Source organism: Salvia miltiorrhiza, chromosome 7, assembly GCF_028751815.1.
Source record: "Salvia miltiorrhiza cultivar Shanhuang (shh) chromosome 7, IMPLAD_Smil_shh, whole genome shotgun sequence".
Taxonomy (NCBI): Eukaryota; Viridiplantae; Streptophyta; class Magnoliopsida; order Lamiales; family Lamiaceae; genus Salvia; species Salvia miltiorrhiza.
The window spans coordinates 17,374,627-17,387,371 of NC_080393.1; the positions used below are offsets into that span (position 1 = coordinate 17,374,627).

The 12,745-nt window shown below is 33.6% G+C and overlaps 1 protein-coding gene across 3 annotated transcripts; it reads right to left on the reverse strand.

Moving 5' to 3' along the window:
• Positions 1-799: 799 nt before the first annotated feature.
• LOC130995646 (squamosa promoter-binding-like protein 13A) lies at positions 800-3,422 on the reverse strand. 3 transcript variants are annotated; one of them, XM_057921013.1, is made up of 3 exons: positions 2,788-3,422; positions 1,546-1,911; positions 800-1,466 (listed from the first exon to the last, which is right to left on the reverse strand). In XM_057921013.1, exons 2-3 carry the CDS (start codon positions 1,746-1,748, stop codon positions 986-988), a joined length of 684 nt encoding a protein of 227 aa, XP_057776996.1. In that variant the 5' UTR covers positions 1,749-1,911; positions 2,788-3,422; the 3' UTR covers positions 800-985. The 3 variants fall into 3 exon arrangements, with proteins under 3 accessions (XP_057776996.1, XP_057776998.1, XP_057776997.1); XM_057921015.1 differs by having other exon boundaries at positions 2,539-3,321; XM_057921014.1 differs by having other exon boundaries at positions 2,684-3,307.
• Between the last annotated feature and the right edge of the window lie 9,323 nt (positions 3,423-12,745).

The window sequence follows — 12,745 nt, forward strand, 5'->3', positions numbered from 1 at the left end:
TTTATTTTTAATCTTCGTGTCGAAAATAAATGTGTTAAGATAAGTAGAACGAAAAGAGTATTTGAATATGTGAATAATGTGCATGAAAGATCTCATCAAAATGACGCCATTTCTAATTTGGACTATGCCTTATTTGGGCTGAGTTCCCACTTATTGAACTAATCCTAAAAAATGAACAAAACTTGATTCTAATTCTAATTTCAAGTCCCCATTTTAACTCAATCCAACACCCGTATCTTTTTTTTTCTTTTTTCTTTTTCAAAGAAGTGGAATTTGCCCAAAATTGGGAAACAAGAATCTAGCAAATATGTAATTATGAAAGACTAATTGAAAATAAAACTAATGAAGTATGTATTGATTTTAGGCAAAATTGCATGAAAATACCGACCTTATACCAAAATTAATTTTTGACAAATCTTTTAATTATAGCAAAAAATATAACGTGCTTGTAATCGGTTGCAATGTCGGTCTGGAGACATTTTCCGATTAAATTTAATTAGAATTTACTGCTTACATGTGGACTTTATCCGATATGGCAAAAAATAGTTGTATTTGTGGTCTGGTGTGTAAATGTCAGTAAAGGGTGTCAAGGTTAGTTAGCTCTTTTTTATTGTCATATAAACTACAAAAACATTTAGGCAAAAAAAGTTTTGTACCTATAAGGTGGATCCATTCCAATTGAGGTATACATTAATTCTCATTTAAAAATTATTAAGCCCTAATTAGAGTTAATTAATTATAACTAAGACGGGTGCGCTGCATACCAGAATGTGCCTCAAACATGTATTGCAACTACACATAAAATCAAGATTATACTATTGTCTTATTTGTTTCCCCACCCCCAATAAGAGAGCTATTCTCTGATTTAGAGGTGCAGCCAAGAACAGTGTAGAATCATTGATCCTGTCCAAATACAGTGATTCTTGAAGCTTAAAAGTTGAGCACACATGAAACTTGAAGGCAGGGCAGGGCAGGGCAGGTAGTCCTAGTCCCACATGAAAGAGAGAGTTTGATGGGATGATCCAACATTTTGGTGAGGAAAATGCAAGGTGGGAGAAGTAGTTTGATGATAGTCGATGATGGCGGGAGGGGGCGATGACAGAAGAGAGAGAGCACCATCACATTCCATCATCACATTTGGATCAACAAAGGCCGAGGAGCTGCTGAGTTGATGTTGATGATGATGATGATGAGCTGCTGATGCTGCTGAGTCCATGTAGTTGAGCTGCTGCTGCTGCTGCAACACGCCTATTTCATTCTCGTCTTTCACAACCACCCCGGACCAAGGGTATCCCACCACACCACCACCAACTACTATCTGTGGCGCGCTGCTGCTGAATGACACGAGCCTTTCCTCCACTCCAGTGACGCTGCGCGCTTGGGCCTTCCTCCGCCTCCTGTTGTGCCCATCAAGCCGTTTCCTACAGCTTCGTTTTCCCTCGTCAAACTCCACCAGGGAGTGGAACCTATTCAACAGCTCTAACATTATCAATGTCTATAGGAAAGCCACAACTTAGACTAATCACCACAGGGATGTTGATTTACCTGCTGCATTGCTGGCAAAAGCGCTGCTCTCGACCCCCAATCGTGACCTTAGGGGTCTTGGAGTGAGCTTCACAGACCTTGTGCCGCCTGTGATAGTCTCTGCACACGCTTAAATCAGCGCTGCATCCGTCCACCAAGCAATGAGCAACTTGAGCAACATTTGCAGGGGCCTTGGCCCTTTTCGATGAGGATGATGATTCCATCGATCTCAACCACCTCTTTTACTCTTCTTCAATCACTCTACTTCTCCTTTTGTCTCCCAACCAAGTATACAAAACAAAAACAGACTAATCTACTTAAACAACTTGGTTGAAAATCAAAACCACCTTTGCTCTCTTCAACCAAAATTCTAGATACTCTATTCGCCTGTTACATATTATGCAAGTTATATAAACTACCACCCGTAGAAAATAAAATGCACACAACATTGTTGTAATACAGAATACTGAAATGAATACAAACATAAACATATGAAAGTCACCAACTACCAAGTTAGCATGTTTGAATTTCTAGTGTTCCCACCAAATTGTAGTTAGGCAGCCTAAAAGACATGATTTTTGTTTTTTTTTGCTGTTGAAACTCTAAAATAATCACATACTACTATTTCACATCCCACAACTAAACAACTAGAGCTGCGACAAAAAAGAGGCACAAACAAGAAATCTGCAGAGAGTTTGTGAACAATGGCGTGATAAAAGGAAACAAACTTGCTTGGCCAAGTTATCCAACATGATTATGAAAGTCACACTTGAGCATCCAAGAACAGTGAACCCTAGCTCACAACTTGTTTTATAAAACCAGAAAATGAAAGAACACAAGATCATTTCCTGCAAAGACATGATTTTTATGAATGTCCCACAGTCCCATTTGTATCAGAAGGGAGTGGGGAAAGGAAGAAAAAAGCCACAATAATTTCTCTAATCTGTCACAATCCGAATACTAGAAACAACAGAAATCAGTAATACCCATTTCAGAAGATAAAATATTACTTACTCAATTAGCATAGCACATATATAGGTTTAGCAGTAATTTGATGCAACTATTAACTATATAATAGTTCATTCAAGGATTCTTGATGAGGGTTAGGAAATGAGAGTAAACTGTAAAGGGACCCAGAGAGAGAGAGTTGAGATTGTACCTCAGAAATCAAACAAAGAGTGTGCTAATACTTGAAATAGGAAACCAAGTGAAATAGGAAGCAAGAGAAAAGGAGAGAAGGAAAAGTAATAAACAAAGACTTACAGACAAGTGCAAATGGCGAAGATTGACTTAGTCTTCCCAGCCATTCATTCTCTGACAACGACTCCATTATAGATAAATGAATCTATGAGCAAAAGCTAGGCACAAATAGTGTGTATGTGAAGGAGAGAGGGTAGAGAAGAATAGCAGTAGGAGTTATAGCTCTAGAGTAGGGGTGTGGGCTGTGGGGTTGGCCTTGAAAAAGCTATCAAGTATAAATGAACAAGATAGAGAGAGTGATGTATATGCAATAACACAACAAAATAGTCTTCAAGCACTGTTTATATCTATATGTGAGAATTATTGGAGAAGACTAAAATCTACTACACTAATACATAAACATTAATTTTCCTACTAAATCAACATTTATATGAAGAAATATTAAAAAGAAAAAAGGGAGAAATTCTTGCACATGTCCACAAAGCAAGAAAGATGCCAGGAGGAAAGCTGCAAAAATGGTTGTTTTTGTATGTGTTTTAGAGATGTGGGCTTTTCAGACACACTTGGCTTATTAGGAAACAAGAATTAGAGCAAAAATTACCAGTTTGGCTCCTAAAACACACATTCCTTTTTGGGGGTAGTAGCCTTGTAAGAAGTGATTAAAAAACTTAATTTTGAAGATTAAAAAAAACGAATTACTCCCTCCGTCCGCCAAAAGTATTCCACAATTACTATATTTGGCGTCCGCAAAAAGTATTCCACTTTCCTTTTTAAGCCATGGTCCCACCATCCACCTTTATATTTTATCCTTACAAACACTCTTTATTTACAAAAAACCCACCCCAAATTCAATCTCAACCACACATCTTATAAAGTGATGGGACCCTTTCTCCACTACATCAACATCATCACACATTTTATTAAACTCCGTGCCCGGCCAAAGTGGAATACTTTTGGCGGACGGAGGGAGTATATGCCATGAACATGTTAGTTGAGGAAAAAGAGAAAGATAGACCCCATATAAAATGAGTGGCAAAGAAAGGGACAGGGTGTATGTATGTGACTTTTAATCCTTTTCTCTTTTTTAACTTTTTATGTGAGGAGGGAAAAAAGTAAAGTACAAATCAATCTCATTCTTCCACTTTCTTGTCTAATTTCATCTATCATTCTGCTGCCATATTTCCTACCATGATATGATACTGGCTTTTCCAAAGGAGCATTTCACCTTCCTTTAGGTCTACTTAATTGAAAAAAGAGATTATCAAGTATTTGATGCCACTTATTTCCAAAAAAAAAAAAGTATTTATGCCACTTATAGTAATATTAGTTGAATTAGTACTTGCGTGTATGATACACGTACAAATAATAAATTTAATATGATTCGCATATATATATATATATATATATATATATATATATATTTAGGGATGAGACTTTGTAGAACTCATTGGATATCTATTATATAGATCCAAATTTGAACCACGCATTTTGTTTATGGCCAGGGTGATGGCTGGTCCAGATGAAGAGGGTCGGTTCTTGTCGGATGATATTCTTGATATTATTATTGTGGCTCGGTCGTCTTTGCTTATTAGTGTTAGCCATATGTATAGAGAGTCAAATTCTGTAGCTCATAGCCTCGCGCAGTTTGCGTGTTCTTGTCAGCAACCTGTATGTTGGATTGTTGATTTTCCTCGTTGGGTCCGTGATTTGCTTTCGGAGGACATTCATTAATAAATGAGTTCGTCTTTGGTTTTTTTTAAAAAAAAAAAAACATAACATGCGGTAGAAGTCTTTAGATACAAAAATTTTATAAGGATAAAATAAAAATACAAAGTTTAAATTATTAATTTAAAAAAAACGTACCCCAACTACCCTTCTTCGCAAAAATGCGGCGAAAGTTGCACTCGACGGCCGCCTTGATTACCATATAAAGATGCATGATATTGCACACATGAATAATTCTTATTGTATTACATGACTGATGGCCCTGTGCACCTATGTTAAGTATGGGAGGCCATCGGCTCGCCCAAATTAAGACTTATTAATGCACATCTGTATTTATATATATGTATATTTATGTTTAGGTATACATAATCCAGGTAGCGACTGGTGAGCAACGGCGAGAGGCGTTCTCGCGCGAGCGATGGGTCCCTACAGACTATAGTCGTTGAATTTACTTTTTTTTCTTCTTTTGAAATTTGTATTCCTATTTCACCCTTCCGTATTTTTTTATCTTGAAAATCATCTTGTCATGTATCGTGTTTTTATGTATCCATACAAACATGTATAGCCCATATTTAAATCTATATACAACCTTAGAAAAAAAGATTAATATGATCCACTTCTTATATATATATATATATATATATATATATATATATATATCCAAATAGATAAATTTAATCATTATTATATATAAAATTTGAAAGTGTATAAATGAATTCAAATTAAAAGAGTAAAATTAAAATTGCTCAAAAAAACTTATATAATCCACAATGAACAAAATGTTGACTACACTTTAAGGGGGCGTTTACTTTAAATAATAAGTTTTGATATATAAAAATAGTGAAATTAATCTCTTATTTAGTTTAATGGATTTGAACTTTGGAATATTACAAGGTCCTTGATTATTTTTGTCATTTAAGCTAGTTTTTCTTGATTCTTATCCTATTGAAACAGTGGGATTGGAGAAATCTTACTCTTAAGGATAAAAATATTCAATCACACATCTTATTAATCATGCAAAGTACCCATAAAAGAAACACAAAATCTCTTGTACACTCGGGTGTACCGTACATTCAGGTTGACCCGTACCCAAATCCCGACGCGCATGTTAATCCAAACCCGCATCCTGACCCAAATCGTGTAAATGAAACTATTCAGTTATACAAATGACACTGCTTATAATTGACACTATTCAATTATATAAATGACAATGTAACATTTTAGAATGTAATAGTGTCATTTTCAAATCTTATAGTGTTATTTAAAATATTATAGCATCATTTACAATCTTATAGTGTCAATTACAGAAAATGTCATTTATATTTCTGAATAATGTCAATTATACATAGTGTCATTTATAATGTTATAGTGTCATTTATATGCAAGGTCATTTGTATGATAGAATAGTGTCAATTACAAGCAGTGTCATTTGTATAATCGAATGATGTCATTTACATGATTTGAGTCAGGATACGGATTTGGATCAGAATACGGGTCAGAATTTAAATATGAATCAATTCAAATGTATTGTACACCCGGATACACCCAAGACCACAGGAAAAAATGCCGACAAATAATGCATCAAATGCAGAACCGCCGAATTGTTGTGCAATATTGATAATTTTTTTATTTTTGTTATTTGGTAGAAAGAGCATATTTTTCTCATTTTCAAGCAATTTTTTAGATAAACGTATACTCCATACAGGATCACGAAAGAATATTTAATTTGATATATAAAAATTAAATTTAAGATGAGCAAGTTATAATAATTGTAATAAATAAGTCAATATGTGTGTGTTGGTCTAGCAGTAGGAGATTAATGTTCAAAACCTTACGTCTTGGGTTTGAGTCCTCTATCGTGTGTAGTTTTTAATTTTTTTTATTTACATATATAATTTATCAAAAAAATAAATAAATAGGTCGACACTTTTTTCTTTTAATAAGTATTATATAAAATCAAAATATTTTATTGGAAAATGAGTGATAAAGTATAGGAAAAATACATTCGTTTAGCCTTATAAATTAACTAATTGGCAGTTTTAGTTCGAATTTTTATAGTACATTATTAAGTCTCATGAATGAATTTGGTTATAATGTTAACATGTCTATTTTTTTTGGGGGGGGACATGAATTTTAACAAAAGTTACAATTTTTACCTGAACTTTCAATTAAGCCAACAAATACATGAATTTATATTTTTGTTACAATTTTCACCTAAGTTTGACTTTCAACGAAATTAGATTTTTAATTGACAGTCAAAATTAAGTCAAATATATATTAATTTTCGCTTTCTTAGATCTTCAAGCTTTTAAGGAGGCGTTTGGTTGTGCTTATAAGGCTCTTCAAAACAGCTTATAAGTTGTTTAGGAGCTTATAAGCTCCTTCAAAGTGTTCGGTAAAATAAGCTCTTAAACTTCAAAAATAAGCTTCAAGAGCTTATAAGCTCCCCAAAAAACAAGTTTCTTTACCCCAACTTATTTTTTTATAATCTCATATGTAACAATCTTTTTACAAATATTTTTCAACTATAATTTATTATTTTCATCATATATTATTCAAGTTCATTTTTTTATTTTCTCTCTCTAAAAAAATATTTTCTCTATCTAGCAAAAAAATTCTCTCTCTAGCTTGTAAGCTCAATTCACTACAAAAAAACGCGTAAATAGCGACGAAAATTACCGACGGCGGCGCCGCCGCCGGCAATTACCGACGGCACGGCGGCGGCAAAAAAGGCGACCCGCCTTTTGACTATTACCGGCGCATTACCGACGCCAAACGGGCCGCCGCTAAATAGCGGCGGTTACGCCGTCGCTAATTTAAATATATATTAATATAAATATATATTATTTATTACCGACGGCAATTGCCGTCGGTATTTACCGGCGGCAACCGGCCGCCGCTAATCACCACCGCCGGTGACATCCGGCGATAGCACCACCGCCGTCCGGCCAAAATTACCGACGGCATTTTTCCGCCGCTAATTACCGACGGCATTTGCCGTCGGCAATTAATTTTATTTTTTTATTTATTTTTTATTTATTTTTTATTTTTTTTTTCATTTATCATCTAATAAATTGATCAAAGATAAAAATACAAAAACATTAAAATCAAATATATATTGAAATACAAGTGAAAATTTAAACATTGATTATTACTAATCCAAGATTATTACTAAGAATTCAAGATTCTTAGTAAGAATCTTATAATTATAACTTAAGAATGTTAATTTGATTAGTGATTCACTCATCAATCATCACTAATACAAGATTATTACTAAGAATTCAAGATTCTTAGTAAGAATCTTATAATTATAACTTAAGAATGTTAATTTGATTAGTGATTCACTCATCAATCATCACTAATCCAAGATTATTACTAAGAATTCAAGATTCTTAGTAAGAATCTTATAATTATAACTTAAGAATGTTAATTTGATTAGTGATTCACTCATCAATCATCACTAATCCAAGATTATTACTAAGAATTCAAGATTCTTAGTAAGAATCTTATAATTATAACTTAAGAATGTTAATTTGATTAGTGATTCACTCATCAATCATCACTAATCCAAGATTATTACTAAGAATTCAAGATTCTTAGTAAGAATCTTATAATTATAACTTAAGAATGTTAATTTGATTAGTGATTCACTCATCAATCATCACTAATCCAAGATTATTACTAAGAATTCAAGATTCTTAGTAAGAATCTTATAATTATAACTTAAGAATGTTAATTTGATTAGTGATTCACTCATCAATCATCACTAATCCAAGATTATTACTAAGAATTCAAGATTCTTAGTAAGAATCTTATAATTATAACTTAAGAATGTTAATTTGATTAGTGATTCACTCATCAATCATCACTAATCCAAGATTATTACTAAGAATTCAAGATTCTTAGTAAGAATCTTATAATTATAACTTAATAATGTTAATTTGATTAGTGATTCACTCATCAATCAACACTAAGGTTATGAATGGTGTATAAACTAGATTGATAAAAAAAAAATCGAAAATTAATAATAAATTAATTAATAAATATTTTTCCGACATAAAAATAAGAACGGAAACGAGCCCAATCCGTAATTAACAATATTTTTTGTATATCATCTCGACATATTCTAAGGTTATGAATATATATGATATTGTATATTGAAGTAGACTTTAAATGAATTAATAGATACTATATATATCAATAATACGAGTGTTCTGTACTGGTGACCATTCGAAAAGAACTTCAAGGTTAAGCGTGCTTGACTTAGAGTACAACTAAGATGGGTGACCGACTGGAAAGTTCGTCTAAATTATGCAATACTGTATAAATACCGAAATAAATTGTGGATATACAATAAAATAAATAAATAAAATAAAATAAAAAAATAAATTAAAAAATATTACCGAGGGCAAATGCCGTCGGTAATGCCGTCGGTAATTACCGACGGCATTTTGCCCTCGGTAATACCTTGAACAACTCCGGCGTGTGCGCCACCACCGTCCAGTGGAAATTACCGACGGTGATCTCGCCGCCGCTAATTACCGACGGCATTTGCCGTCGGTAATTTTCCGGCAACTCTCCGCCGTTCAACGGCGGTATTTAACGGCAGAAATGCCGGCGGCTTCGCCGCCGTTAATTGCCGGCGGCGGTCGATCGCCGTCGGTAATGGCGTTACCGACGAGCCGGTTAGCGACGGCGAGTTGCCGCCGGTAGCCTTTATCACCGGCGGCCCTGTCTTATTACCGACGGCAAAATGCCGTCGGTAATCGTGCGTTTTTTTGTAGTGATTATCCAAACATTTTGACAACTTATAAGCTCTTAAAAATTACATCTTATAAGCTCTTGAAATATCTTATAGGATCCAAGAGCTTATAAGCTCTTTTAAATAAGCTTAGCCAAACACAATATATCTTATCATCATAAGTTAGACCAACATCAGGTGAATTTCAAACTGTCAATTAAGTTCTAATTTTATTAAAAGATAAACTTAGATGAAAATTACAACAAAAATATAAATTAATGTATTTATTAACTTAATTGAAAGTTCAGATAAAAATTACAACTTTTTTTAAAGTTGGTGGTATTTTTTTTGCCATAAACCCATCTTTTTAATATCGTAATGTCGAACTGGTAGTTGGATTTTCTGAATGGCATTTTCATTTGTATAAATTTCATGATATAAAAAAAAACAAGACATTTCACATCAAAACAGACATTGTTTTTCTTTCTTTTTTCAATATTCTTAGCAAAAAACGCACATAAAACAATGTTGTTTCAATGACGTGGAATATTTCAGTTGCCTATGTTGTTAAAATTATATAAGGGAAAATTTCATGCATTAATTAATCCAGCTACCAACTGAATTTTACGACCTCGAATATTACAAACGAGCTAAAATTCTCACTAAATTAATATATATGAGTCTCCAATAATATCTTAATTGAAGTCTTTCAATTATAATAAATAAATTTATTGAGCTAAACGAGTATATTTTCCCTTCAATAAATTATATTTTTGTCGTATCTTGAATTTTATGCAACTCCTTCTCCAAGTACTCTTTGATATAATGCACAAATTTTTCCAATTCTTTAAGTTGAAATATTTATCATAATGGAAGCAATATTGTCATTTATACATAGAAATTTTGTAAGTATTTGTAAGTAGTACACATTCCGTCTCAATTTATAGGTCACATTTTCTTATTTAAAATTTTATTTTAAAAGGTCACTTTCAAAAATAGAATATCAATAGATAACAAATATTCTCACATAACTCAATATTTACATTATACCCACATATGATTATCTCTCTTTTTATTTGAAAAATAATACTTTTATTTCTCTTTTTTATTTTTTGGATAAATATATCTTAAAAATAATAATTTATTTCTCTTATTTTATTATAAATTATTTATTTTGTAACATGTGTTTCGCCTTTGTGGCTTATTAAATTAGGATGGAGAGAGTATTAGTAACAATAGAAAATATGATGCGATGATTGATTAAATTCATTGGAGTGAAATACCCTTTTTGAGTGAGTATTTTTTTTATTATTATTATTAGAAGATGGAGTGAGTGAAATTCGACAAATGGGTGTGTTGAATAACCGACTCTCTTAAAGAGGAAAAATATTTATATTTCAATTCCACAAATAGGAAAGCGGAACACGTTGAATAAATGTGTGATAAATCATAAATGCTGCCACTGTTGTAAAAAACATCAAATAACTTTGCGACAAGTTTGAAAATAAACATACGATTTTCCACCGAAAAGAAAGAACTGATCACTTTTCGAAAATAAATGGTATACCAAATATGTTTGTTTTCAAAAATCTGGAAGGGTCCACCTTTTCGATATCGAATAGTCGTTTTAGTCATCAAATATATACCTTGAATTGAATTAAGTTATACTACAACTTTGTTTCTAAGTGACGAGGATATTGTTTTTAAAGGGACATTCAAATTTATATGGACTTCAATATATGTAAATACCTAAATTTAGGATTCAAATCCCATTACTCGTCCTCTCTCAAATAAAAAAAAAACTAAAATGATGTGGATATTAAAAATATTTCACATCATTATTTTTATTCGAATATCAACTAAAGGTGTATCTTCAATTGCTAACGCAACAATTATGTACTATAAAAGTAGCCTCGGTAGTTTTGGAAGCGAAATTAATTTATTAGATGCTACATTATTTTAATATTGAAAGTGTGATTTTTTTTTTTACTATTATATATAAAAATTGATAAAGTTTAGTCAATAAAATTAGGAACTTAGGGTTATTGGCGTATAATACACGCAACTTTGGATCTATTTTAATTTTTTTCATAAACTTTGAAAATTATCAAAAAAATACGTAAACTTAATCATTATTTCAAATTTCTACAATTTTAATTTTAGTCAAAACTAAATCTGATGTCACTATAACCAAAATGATATTATTAATTATTAAATTGAGGTTTATTATAAAGTGAAAAAGAAAAAACATCCCTTGAAAGCACAAGATGCAGACTAAGGGCACAAAACTTAAAAAGCGAAGGAGAACAACTCAAAAAGGAAAGTCAGGATCATTATCCAAATCATCCGACCAACGCCTATGGACGACATTATTCATTGCAATCATACTAGGCCTATTGGTGACGTCAACCACAAACTCCCTTGGCTTGTTACCCATTTCTTCCGCATTCCTGAGACGACTTTTAATACAACCTTCCGGAATTGCATGTATAGGCTCTCGTCCCTTTACCGAGCCCTTTGGACGACCACGTCCGCGCTTCTGCTCCGAGAGCAACTGCATCCCCTGATTAACTTGCTCCTCTAACCTAATAATACGACTCGCCATGTCATCCGGAGAAGGAATAGATTTATTATCAAAATCAACTTCCTTAATCGGCGAATTAACCCGCTGGCTCGCTGAATCTTCTGCCCCAACTACCGGTTGTTGCTCAACCACAGCTCCACTATTCGTTCCAGGATCCAACTCCAAAGTTCCCTCTACATTCGAGCCCTCCTTATCACTAGCCTTGTCCGTGTGAGGCGACCCATCATTTTCTTCCTCATTTAAAGCCTCTGCTTCATAATTGGAGTCCGCAATGATAGTCTCCTCCACTTCCTCATCCTCATCCTCATCTAGCGCTTGATATCGGTTAGCATCCCCCGCCAGAGGGAGATCATTTTTATTAACCGGCACTGTAGCCGCGTCTAGAAGATCTGTACCTGATAGAGTTTTAAGAATATCAACTTTGGGCTGCCATGTAGGAGTCGGACCTTCTCCCTTATCAAGATTCTTCACAACCACAGCAGGAGGCTCAGTGATCTTTTGCTTGCTCGTGGCCCTATCAGCTCTCCGGCATTTATCCGTTAAATGACCTTTAAGTTTACAACGCGAGCAAAAAAGGGGCATAGATTCAAAACCAAACTCAATGTAGAACGATCTATCGCCGTCATCAATGTACATCGAGTTGAGAATAGGCAAAGCCATGTCAAGTTCCACCAAAACCCGCGCAAAGTGTCCCACATGACCAGTTGCGGAGGCATTATCAATTCGCAGAGGATGACCAAGCACACGACCTATACCAGCAATAATCACCGGAGTCCATAACTCCACAGGGAGATAATATATCCGAACCCATACCTGAGCCAGAGACGACACTTCCTTATACGGATCGAAATACCTAGTCCATTCACGGAAGCGTACGTGGCCGATTGACAGTTGGAGAAAAGAACTCCCCTTAGCTTTCTTTTTCTCTTCCATCAAAATAAGGAGAGTGATTTGTAAAATAACCAAAATGA